A 12,993-nucleotide genomic window follows, 5' to 3' on the forward strand; every position below is an offset into this window, starting at 1 on the left:
CTTTTGATACATGACCAGCTGGTAGCTAAATTGAAACTGATAGGATTAGATAACAGACTAGTGAGATGAGTAGCTGATTGGCTGTCAGATAGGTATCAGTAGGTTGTGTATGGAGGAGTGCTATCCCAAAAGAGGAAAGTCACTAGTGGAGTGACACAGAGATCTGTTTTGGGACCATTATTGTTTAACTTGTACATTAATGACATTGGGAATGGCTTAACAGGTTATATGCAACTGTTTGCCAATGATGCAAAGTTAATAAGAACTATGAGAAGTAGAGCAGATATTGTAGCTTTGCAGGAGGATCTTAATAGAGTGGGCAAGTGACTGGAGATTTTAGTTTAATGTTGCAAAGTGCAAGGTCTTAAAATCTGATAGGCAAAGTTGGGATGCAGAGTATAGAATTAACAGGAAAATATTGAAGGATGTGGAAGTGTGTCTGGACAATTCATCGCATGCAAAATTCAACATGAGAAAAAATTAATCACATGAAAATTAATTGTGGGAAATTCATCACATGGAAATTCATTGTAAGAAAATTTTAAATCCTATTTCATGTCATTCTCATATATGAAAAAAAGAGAAATATTTTAGATATTATTTATTATTTCGAATTTAAAATTTTAAATCCTATTTCATGTTATTCCCATATATGAAAAAAAAAAGAAAGAAATATTTTAGGTATTATTTATTATTTCAATTATATTTAGCATTGTGAAATTCTGTATAAAGTTATTAATATTCTTTCTTACTACAGGCTCTGTAGATGGAATATTAATTGTTACAAAACAGGGATAGATGGTTAAGGAGAAAGAGCACCATATTTAAGGGATAATAGTTATATCCAATTAATATTTATAGTTTACTATTTACATATTGCTATTATTCCTATTAACTATTCTATTAATAGTTAGAATAGTTATTAGGGAGAACAAAATATTTAAGAATATTTCTTCTTCTAACCGTTCACTATTTTTATGTTCTGTGCATTTAGACATCCATCCAAGTGTGATATATTTTTTATCTGAACTAATTCAGAAGGTGATGTGTTTCAGTTATTGAATACACGTGAATTTTGAAAATCACTACACTTTTCCTGCATAGTAAAGACATCTTACATGCTGCTATTGTTTGCAAAGCTAGTTTAAGATCATAGGTTTTCACTTTTGAGTAATTATATTAAAGAAAATGATAATAAAATTATGTAAATGCTATCATAATAGCATTATGATATAAATCGGCATAAGTAAATCTGCTGCTTCAATATTAGTCTTTACCTTTTTCTTCCAATACTAGCATTTTATGACACTAAGAAATTTAAAATTTTATATTTAGTCTTTTTTACGGAAAAAATTTATAGATGGATGCTCCCAAAGTGAAATACGTAATTGATTACTTCTCTTGTGAACCGTTCCAAAGTAAACTGTAAAGCAACCTCTCAGGCTATCTTCTTATACCGTGGAGAAACATGGAATGCTTCCACCCAAAAAAATGCAATAAAAACCATTAATAGCTTTAATACAGCCTGCTTAAGACTGTTACCTGGTTACTCTTAAAAGGATCATATTCATAATTCCACTATTTTAGAAGAGGCAAACCAAAAAGACACTTGATTGAAATCCAACACAGATGTCAACTTGACTGGCCTGGACATCAACTGAGGCATCCTCCTTCTTCATAATTTGACATTTTAGTTTTATATGCCCCCCCCCCCTCAAATGGACAAAGATGGAGAGGAAGAATTAACAATTCTGGCAGTATATTAACCACCTTATCAGCACAGGTACTCTCTCTCTCTCTCTCTCTCTCTCTCTCTCTCTCTCTCTCTCTCTCTCTCTCTCTCTCTCTCTCTCTCTCTCTCTCTCTCTCTCTCACTCTTTCTCTCTCCAGGAGAAATAACTCAACTGGCTCAAAACAGATATGCCTGGAAAGCTACATATAATAATGAACTTTTTCTTATTCCTATTTATTTAGTTTGTTTCCCTATTTACAAATTGTAAATAAATCATGAAGATGAACAATCGACTAGATAGCGTACCCTCTCCCACCAATGAGCTGAGGAGAAACTGCATCGATGTTTGTAATTGTTATTACGTGATAGATGAATTTCTTCCTCTGAATACTAGAATTGGAGGAAAAGGTAAAGATGTATTGCAGTCAGAAATGGCAATTTAGTTTATGCTGATTTACATCATTATGATAGTATTTACATAAGTTTATTATCATTTTCTTTAATATAATTACTCAAAAGTGCACCTATGATCTAAACTAGCTCTGTAAACAATAACAGCATATAACATATCATTCCTATGTAGGAAAAGTGGAGTCATTTTCAAAATACATGTGTATTCTGTGTATTCAACACCTTATATTCTGAATTAGTTCAGATAAAATGTGTGTGTGTGTGCGTGCGTGCGTGTGTGTGTGTGTGTGTGTGTCACATCTGGATGGATGTCTAAATGTGCAGAAAAACAGTGAATGGTTCAGATAAAATATATATATATACACATACATATATATATCACATCTGAATGGATGTCTAAATGTGCAGAAAAACAGTGACTGGTTTGTAGAATAAATATTCTTAAACATGGTGCCCTTTCTCCCTAAACCGCCCTATTCCATTTTTGTAAATATTAATATTCCATTAGCAGAACCTGTAGTTATCTAAGTAAGAAAGAATATTTACAACTTTTTAAGATGAAACAGAAATTAGGAAACTCACCAATCAATAAAATATTACTTTCACTGTATAAGAATTAAAATATTATGCAAATCTAATTAAAATCTAAATGAATAATAAATAAATACATAAAAAAAAATATATTTTGTGAAATGTATCTTGCACTATATTTACTTTTCATATATTGGTATCAATGCAATATCATTTCAATTTTCTAATGAATAACATCTTCAGCACATTTTTTCCATGATCAATAGTTCGCATGATGAATTTTTCTGTGACGATTTTTCCTCACGATGAATTTTCCTCTCAGTGAATTTTCCCCATGATGAATTGTCCGTGATGCAATGAATTTTCCTTCAGTGAATCGTCTGTGAACTATGTGGAAGAGATGAGAGATTCTGGAATGATGGTGGGCAGAGACTTGAAGCTTAGGGGTCACACTGCTAAAATTGTAAGAACATCCCAATGGCTTATGGCAATAATAAGGAGGACAGTGACATGCAGAAGCAAAGAGGTTATGGTTCCCTTGCATCAGGCCACATATGAATTACTGGGAGCAGATTTGGTTGTCTGATTTTTTGAGATGATGAGAATGTGTTGAAGAGGATTCAGAGAATGTTTGCTAAGTCAGTGTAAATCGGTAGAATGTCAGATATGAGGAAAGATTGAGAGAATGTAACTTGCACAGCATTGTGAATAGAAAAAGGAGAGAGGAGGAGGGATATGATTGAGACATGTAAGTTGGTGAGGGTTTGTTACCAGATTAATGTGGAGGAATTTTTTGTAGGCAAATTGGGCATAGAGGGAGATAAGAATAAACAAGAAGCCATCCCTAAAAAACTGTATAAGGAGGGTATGGGCAGGGGAATTGGAAGGAGGTTCTTGTATGGGGAGTGATTGGTGAGTGAAATGCACTGAAAGTGTGGGTGAATGCAGAAACTGTGAATGGGTTTGAGGCAAAGTTCAATGATGTTATTCTTTTGCATAAGAGAGTATGAACCTCCTATAATGAGATCTTTGACTCCGTGGAGGTCAGTTGTTAACCTCCCTACTGGCCAAGGTGGTTGAAATAGTGAGACCAAATTGTACTTCTTATCCATGTTATTCAACAGGTGTTGCAGAATCATATCCAGATTTAGCTGGACATCTATAGACATCATGGCCAGTTGGGGGGTTAATAATAATAATAATAATATTCCCTGATACTATTTTCTTCATTACAGTCTGAATTTTATAACTACTGGGCAACACTCTAGCAAGATGTCATAAAATCTCACATCCTGTTTATATATCTACTTCACAATATATTTCCTCAGTATCTATTTCTAATTTTTGAATTTCTAAAGCAATTTCTGAGAAGCAGTATTTTCAGTTTTCTGACCATTTTTCTGATACCACCAATAGCAACTGGTCTCTCTCTCTCTCTCTCTCTTCTTGCCTGATATATAAGTTGATGAGATGATTTTACTAGATTGACAAAGAAAAAATTAACCATATAAATGAAAGAGGAGAAACAAAAATTGATCTAGGAACTGCATGCAAAAAAAAAAAGAACTCTACCTCTCACTCTTTTGGTAAGAAAATGAATAAAAAATAGAGCTTTTTTGGTTAGACAACTTCAGTTTGTATGATGCATTGTCATAGAGTATTGACAGAGGACATGATGGATATTAGCAATGTTTCAAGATCAAAAATTGTGACTGCCAGTTTGTATTTGGAAACCTGATTACCATCTGGTAGTCAGTTACTGAGAACTAACATTATGAGTGTTAATGGGATGCAATGACAGTCATAATTATTACATTCACAGGACAAAACTTGAGATTGAACAACTAAAGAAAGAAATGTCTGGCAAATGGTGGGATGGCAGAGAAATGGAAGAAAAGATGCAAGGAAAGAGAAAGTAGAGTATGAAGGAGTGAAAGAAGAAAGAAGATTAGCATGAAGAGAATTTTATATGGTGATTCTCTAATAAGAACAGTAGTTAATCAGAGAATTATATGATAGAAACAAGTTAAGAAGAAGGGCCATGATCCTAAACATAGAAATGCAAAGGTTTGTGCTGAGCAGGGGGGGGGGTATGTGGTTTGTGTATATTTGTTGTAAATTTCATGGACAGAAGGACTTATTATTATTATTATTATTATTATTATTATTATTATTATTATTATTATTATTATTAACATCTGATCTCTATGGAGTCAGAGACTCACATAGAGAATGATTTGATCAGAGGTATACACACACACAACACACACAAAGCTCATCCAACCATGCCTTAAACTGATTCGATGTGTCTGCATTTGCAACACAATAAGGCAGTGCATTCCACTCAACAACCATTCTCCATGCAGAGAACCTTTTCCTCATTACTTTTCTCTCATATTCTTTGTGAATCTTCTCTGAACCCTTTCTAACATATCTCATCATCATGAAAACCTGGTGACCAAATCTGTGCGCAATAATTCATATGAGGCCTTATACAATGGAATTGTAAACTCTTTATTTCTGCATGTCAGGGTCTTCTGCACCATTGTCTTTATCTAATGTGACAACTTCACTTGTGCAATGTAGTTCTTCAATTTCGGGTTCTTCTCAACCACCACTCCCAGATTTCTCATCTCCTCTACATCCTTTAAAGTTCCCCACCAAGTATATATTTTGCATTCCATCATTGCTTACCAAATTTCAAAACCTTACACTTTGCAACAGTGAATTGATAGTTCCTTGCACCTGCCCATTCATACAATCTATTCAAGTCCTCCTGTAAGGCCATAACATCTACTTGACTCTGCATTGCTCTCCCCAATTTTGCATCAACTGCAGACTGCTGCATATCACCAGTAAAACCCATCCCAATATCATTAATATGCAAATTGAACAACATTGGCCCAGTACAGACATGCACAGCACACCAATAGTGGCTTTCCTCTTTCAGGATACTGAGCCTCCATATACAACTTTCTGATGCCTATCTGACAGCCAGTCACCGATCCAACTCAATAGTCTGTTATCCAATTCCATCCGTTCCAGTTTATTTAATAACTTACTGTGTGGCAGTCTATTAAAAGCTTTTGCAAAATCTAAGTGTACCACTGTATATGCATATCCCTTGTCCAAGACTTTCATCACTTTTTTATAGTACCTAAGTAAGCTGTTAAGACATGATCTCCCTTTAGCAAACCTATGCTGACATCACAGAGAATATTGCTGTTTTCAACTCGTAGCACTCATTAATCTCTCAAATATGCTAACCACAACTCCAGATATATCATTTGACCTATAATTTGTAGTCACAACATCGTCACAACCTTTATGCAATGGAAAAATTTTACCTTCTTTCTACTCTCTTAGGACCTGTGCTGTTGTAAGACTCTTGTTAAACAGGTAGGCCAAGGCTAATTCTAACTACCCGGAACACATCAAGCTTATTTATTTCCTCATATATCTCCTGCTCACTCACAATTAAGTGATCCTTTTCTATCTTCTCTAAACTTGAGTTTCTCCTGATTTCACCCTGTGGAGGATGAAGCACCCTTATAAATTGTTCACTGAATACCTCATATGTCTTCTGTAGCAGTTACTATCTACCATTGTATCATAGAATGAGTGAAGACAGAGAGAGAGAGAGAGAGAGAGAGAGAGAGAGAGAACAAGAGGCTATTCCTGGAAACTATAAGGAGGATATGAGCAAGTGGGGTGGGAAGTAGGTTTTTTACATGGCGAGTGGATAGGTGGTTGGAATGCATTTAAGTATGGGTATGATAAACTGTGTATGTGTGATAGTGGATCTCCTGCATCATGAGTTGTTTGGCTCATGATGATGATGATGATGATGATGATAATGATGATAATAATAATAAAAGGAAAAAAAAATCATTCTAAGCAGTATGTCATTTATGGTGGCATTTAACCCCATACATTAACTCCTGATTTAATTGCTATGCTACTGTACTGAGATTTGTATTCCAGAAAAAAGTGTTTTTTGGAGTCTACTCTTCTGTTTAAAAAAAAAAAAAAAAAAAAAAAAAAACCACCTGCTTCAGGATGCTGCATTGATCACCTTACCTTAACTTGCATTGATGCATCTATAAATGAAGCTGTGAGTGAAAAAACAGTGAGTATGGGTTCACAACAGTTGCTTACTGCACTACAGCAGTGGGTTTCATGCTATTGCAACCAGGGTCATCACGTATATGCATTCAGGTTGTACTCAGCACAAAGGCTCCACCTCTAGTGGAGGGGGGGGGGGAATGCCCCATTCGCAACATAGGCATCTTTATTATTTCGCAAATTTTTTCCTTTTTTTATTGTAACTTTTTTTTGTTCTAAAGATGGCAATTTACATATTTATTACAGTTTAAAAGGTTGAAATCAAGTATCTTGTTAATATTATGGCATTCCACTCCAGTTTATGAAAAAGAAATCAATTTCATAATCTTGCTTTAATTTTCTGACTGATGTATTGATCAATATCTTGAATATTATTATTATTATTATTATGTGACACCTCCAGGGAGTCCAAAGACTCATTAAGGGAGGGCACTTACTTTATAGCTCTCTGGCTTCACCACTCAATCACTACGACGAACTGCAACTATACCAATGCCATCTACTGCCCACCACCACTAGTATTTTCATAGAAATCACAAATATCCATGCCCACAGCAGGATTCGGACCCGCAGCCTTTTGGCTAGAGAGTAGATATGCTAACCACTCGGCCAACCAGGCCGGCTAATAAATAAATAAACAGAAAACCTATTGGTATTAGTGCATTCTATATGCTAGCTAAATTTGACATTTAAGATATTTTAACTTTCTAAATGAGAGTTCAAGTAGGTAGTCTTGGGAAACTTGTTAAACCCAAATTCTTTCAAATAGTGGCAAAAAAAAAAAAACGCTGGATTACATATATTGCAATCACTTTGCAATATATGTAATCCAGCGATTTTTTTCAATTAATTAAAGAATGAGAATAGTTTGTACCCATTCTCATTCTTGATTGGCAGCATTTATTAAATATTCTTAGTAATCATCAAGAAAGTGAAAGCACCAGAAACTTTATGAGCATGAATTGTGTAAAAATTTACAATTGAAGTTCTCAGATGAACACAGTGAGGAATGTGGTATTGATAAAACATTGATATATAAGAAACTGATAACCTTAAGTTGTTTTCTAAAATATTATGATACCTGTTGAAGTATTGAAATATATATACAGCAATAATTTCACAACGAAAAATACCCTAGTGACCTTGATTTCCTAATAATTTTACTAAAAGTTGAAATTTTCTATTCTTTTATGTTTAGTAATTTGTGTGTAGAATTTATACAGGATGACAGTGTTTGTTAATTTTTATTATTGAGAAATAAATAATATAATAACTTTAAAATTTACTTGAAGAAGTAGCACCTTTTTCTAATTTGCAAAAAGGTGTCATATGGGCTAATGGCAGCCCTGACAGCAACAGAAACTGTAAAGCCTAATAACAGTAATAAAATACTGCACTTCAGAATATGAATTTGAACATTTTTTGTATGTGTATGGATTCCATTTCTTGTAACCTTCATATTTCATTTTTCCTGAAGGGTACACTTAGGGTTTGAATGATAAGTTGATATATTTGTAAGTATTAATACTGTGCTAATAAAATATTTACATGAAAAAAAAAAAAAACTACAGAAGTGGGCATTTCTGATTGAATGTAACAGCAGAAATATTTTCAGTGTTATATTGTTTTATTTACTCAAACATATGTTTGTTTATAGATCATCAATAGGATGAGAGATAATCAATATTTATCAATATGATAAATCATGTTAATAGATGCAAAATTGCTGCATAATTGAAAATTTAAACACACAAATACAAAATAATACATGAAGTGGTATATACTAACTACAATTTGATTGAAAGTAATTAAATTATATTGATAGGTAAAGCCTGGATATGGTGAAGGTGGCTTTTTCCCTTATGGTTTTGCTGGTATGATGTCAGGTGCTGCAACATGTTTTTATGGATTTGTGGGTTTTGATATCATAGCTACTACAGGTGAGATAATCAACATTTCATTATTTTAGTTTTTATTCATTTATTTTTTTTCCTTATGGATATGATTCAAAACCACAAAAATTTCACAATTGTTTGTTCATGATGTTAATGATGGGAGGGTTATAGTAAATAAAACTCTTCTACTTTCCCGCAGTTATCTTTCACTCCTCTCAATAATCTGATATCTGTCTTCATATTCTCCTTCTGTTATTACCCTGTTTATCCTTTATCCTAGAAAACAAATCTTTGTACTGTTTCTTTCACTACACCTATAATAATAGAATTTATGCATCTGGATGACACAACAAAAATGACTGGTTGGTTTACTTTTTTCCCCCACTGCCACCAACCATTTTCCAAACTATCCTTTATCCAATTGTAAGCAAACAAAGTTTGCAATTTTCTTAGTATCCCGTAATGCAAAGCACACATCCTTTGGATGTGTATAATGCTATGCATTATAAGAAGGGCCACTACCCAGACTAGTTTTACCCCTTATTAAAGGGTAAAACTAGTCTGGGTAGTGGCATCGTACTATTAAAGTGAGGAATACCTCTCCAAAAACTCTTGAGTGATCTACTCTAAATCTCACTGAGTGACTCAAAAGGATCACCACTAAACTAAAAACTCATCATTCCTGACCTGAATTACTTGAGAGCAGGAAGCTCAGTGGTGGCTCCACCCAGTGAGAAACCAACCACTGAGGCCAAGCTGCTCTATCCCTAGGAAGCAAGCCTGTTTAAGTGTAATGTCTTCTCCAAAAAACTCTGAGGGATTTACAAGATCACTCTAAATCTCACTGAGTAGCCCACAAGGATCACTACTAAGCTCATTACGCCTGACCAGCAGGAAACCCATAGGCTACTCTACCCAGTGACAGTCAACTACCATGGTAGTTGCTCGAAAGAAAGAATATACATACATTTGTTTTTTAGTAGGAAGAATAAAGAAGGTAATTACAGAAGGAGAATATGAAGAAAGATATTATTATTACTGTATAGGTACAGAGGTGCCCATACATTAATAATAATAGTAATAATAATCACTCATACAGTCATCCTCAACTATGTTGTCTGGCATTATAATTATTATTATTATTATTATTATTCCTGATACCTCCAAGGAGTCCGAAGACTCATCGTGGGAGGACATCTACAATTCTCTCTACACCTAACCTCTACTACGAATCATCTCCATCAACGCCATCTACCGCCCACTTCCAACACCACCACAACTAGTAATTTTTGTCTGTAAATTGCGTGTGTTCTGATGGGCCGATTTGTATGTATGCGGGATGAAAAACCCGAGTTTCCGGGAGAAAAAACCCTGCTACCTCCATATGAGATCGGCTAACTCACCTTCGATTGAAATCGACCAGATAAAGATTCCTCCCGTCGCGACGACGAGCCTCTTTAATTAGGTCCACAGTACTAAACGACCGTCGGGGAAACAGCTTAAAGCAAACCTGCTGGTCAGACTCACTATCTACCCGTATTTTTATTCAGCTACACTTAAACCCAGCGTCCCGCTCATAGTTGGATTAACTGCTAAAGCATCCGCTTCCCCCCCGCTACTCCGATTCAATGGAAGTGACCAAAAATTTAGATGTCATGTTCCATATGAAGATATAATAATACTACAACTCTGAATAGCACGAGTGTGAATACTCGTCGAACACCGTCAAACGGTTATCGAAACACAGATAATAATGAAGAACTTCAACCACAAACACGTGACTATGGGAAATTTTTTTTCTCTCTCTCTTTGATTTCACCAATTGTTTCCGCTGCACCCTTTTTTTGTTATTAATAGCGACACACGAGAGGAAGTAGAGGAAAGGGGGTGGGGGAGTTGCAGTAAAAAAACTTAAAAATGAGCATAAATTTTGAATCATTCATACAGGATATCCTTCCTGTTATATTTCCAACATATCTACAGTGGTTAAGCACTTGATAGTATAGTAATGTGAATTCCTACAAAAAAAAAAAAAAAAAAGCTGCAATTTTAACCAAAAGAAGAAGGAAAAAGAGTCTATGTCAAATGATTGGATTATTGTTTTCAGTCTTCTGATTCTGAGATTTTCACTGAACATTGAGTATGGTGATAATCAACTGTCAACAATTATTTGCCATTCCTGATATGTTAATAAGTACACTTTCAAGCAGAGACAAGAAGGTGGTTGTACCACTGTACAAAGCCTTAATCACACCAGAATTGATTAAAGCATGCAAATTTGATCAGAAAACTCAAGAGACGATCCAGTTAGTGACTAATTTAATGTGAGGCCTCTGGAATGTTGGTTATTGGTAGAAGGAAATTTTAACTGTAGAAAAGTTGAGGAAAATGTAGAGTTTAGTGGTGGATGGACAAAAGTTAATATGATAGGGATGTATTAAGTTAGTGAGGAGATTTTTCATATGCATAATACAGAAGGGATAATACATACAGTGAAGAACAAACAAGAAGGTGAACAAGAGACCATCCCTGAAAGTTGTCTAAGGATGTGGCAAAAATGTGAGGATTAGATTTTTTACACAAAGAGTTGTAAGTCAGAGGATGTGTATTGTGAATACTAGGAGGTTTGCAAGGGAAGGGTCAGGTATTTTGAATAATTGGATGTTAGGATGGGAAAAGATTAAGAAAAACTGTAAGATCTGTTTTTAGACTTTTCTGATCTCAGGTAGTCGTCCAGTTTTGAAATACATGACAACACTGTTTGTAATGGATGCTGGAATCAACTTTCTGACTTTTCTGAAGTAGAATTTGCTATTCATATAATTGGTAAAACTGCAAATACTGACATCAGAATGATCAGTTTTCATAAGGTAAGCATTTGGAAAGTTTATTATTATGTGACACCTCCAGGAAGTCCAAAGACTCATCGAGGGAGAGTGTACCAACAGCATCGAATGATTGATCCCCTTCCAACTAGGAAGGACCTCCCACAATGAGTCTTTCGACTCCATGGAGGCCTGAATAATAATAATAATAATAACTATTAACCACATCAGAAGAGGCAGATGTAACTTACTATAATAATCATAATAATAATTACAGTCAACTCTGTTATAAGAAACTCACTTCTTTTCTGAAAAAGTCCCTACAAAACTCCCATGTTCATAATGGTCTTTCTAAAGTAATTTGCTCTAGTGAACCAGGCATTATACCAAACTATTTTTGTGGCCCATAATTCAATATAGTGAGGATCAACTGTATTAATGCCTTCAGTATTTTTCCTCAAACTTTTCATTATTTTTATAGCAAACTTGGAGGGATGATAGGAATAATTTAATGTAGTGGATAGGTTTTTTTTGTTAGTAAATTTCCCTTAAGTATAATTGTGCCTATGGGACATTGATTATGACTTTTTGCTCATTTGCAAGTGAGTTTGTTATAAAGTTGAGAGTCAATTGCACATTTAACTGATCATTCTTACATTTCCCCTCTCCCTTTAAAGCATGCACTGATTTACTGCAGGAACTCTCCATATTTATTATCATTATTATTCTCCAAATTTCATGGAGTCACAAAGACTCATTAAACCAAAACAAACTGGTTTACTGTTTTTGCACTTACCACACTCTCAATCGGTGCATTCCCTTACCCACTACTCCCATCTACATTAGTTTGATACAAAACTGCTAACCAAGTTATGTCTCAATCACACCATCCCTAATCCTATCCATGAGGATCTTCAAATGACACTCCTTCAATTTATTTTCATATTCATACTCAACATTCCAAAGACTGACACTGGTCTCTGTAATGTAGAGCATTTTTAAATCTCTTCACCACCTCAAAAACCAGGTGACTAAATTTGAGCACAGTTGTTCATAAACAGATTTGTACAGTAGAACTGTAACTTCTGTATGTCACTTTCCTACTAATCATTGCTATGATGTGTTGGCCTTACTTCTAGTAATAACATTGTCCCTAAATTTGAATCCCAAGTCCTTGTCTGCCATATGCCAGGCACTGACTCGGCCAGCCAGTGGTTAGCGCATCCGCTCTCCAGCCAAAGAGCTGCGGGTTCGAATCCCGCCGTGGGCATGGATGTTTGTGATTGTCTGTGGAAAAATTAGTGGTGGCAGAGACAGAGCTGTAGGGCAGGTGCCCTCCCTCGATGAGTCATTGGACTCCTTGGAGGTGTCAAATAATAATAATAATAATAATAATATTCCCAGATATTTTATTCCTTCCACCTCTTTCAATATATCCCCAACAATTCAATAAAAACATCCATCAGTATCTTCC

At 34.9% G+C, this 12,993-nt stretch overlaps 1 protein-coding gene across 5 annotated transcripts in view; it reads left to right on the forward strand.

The window, feature by feature from the left end:
* Positions 1 to 12,993, forward strand: part of LOC150109337 (cationic amino acid transporter 2-like) — a 364,125-nt gene that overhangs the window by 175,918 nt on the left and 175,214 nt on the right. For all 5 annotated transcript variants that reach the window (XM_090412716.1, XM_090412725.1, XM_090412693.1 and 2 more), the window contains exon 7: positions 8,625 to 8,739. In XM_090412716.1, coding sequence (XP_090268842.1) covers positions 8,625 to 8,739 — 115 coding nt within the window. The remainder of the gene's footprint in view (positions 1 to 8,624; positions 8,740 to 12,993) is intronic.

Source organism: Typopeltis vanoorti, chromosome 2, assembly GCF_054136105.1.
Source record: "Typopeltis vanoorti isolate ZY-2024b chromosome 2, IOZ_Tvanoo_1.0, whole genome shotgun sequence".
Taxonomy (NCBI): domain Eukaryota; kingdom Metazoa; phylum Arthropoda; class Arachnida; order Uropygi; family Thelyphonidae; genus Typopeltis; species Typopeltis vanoorti.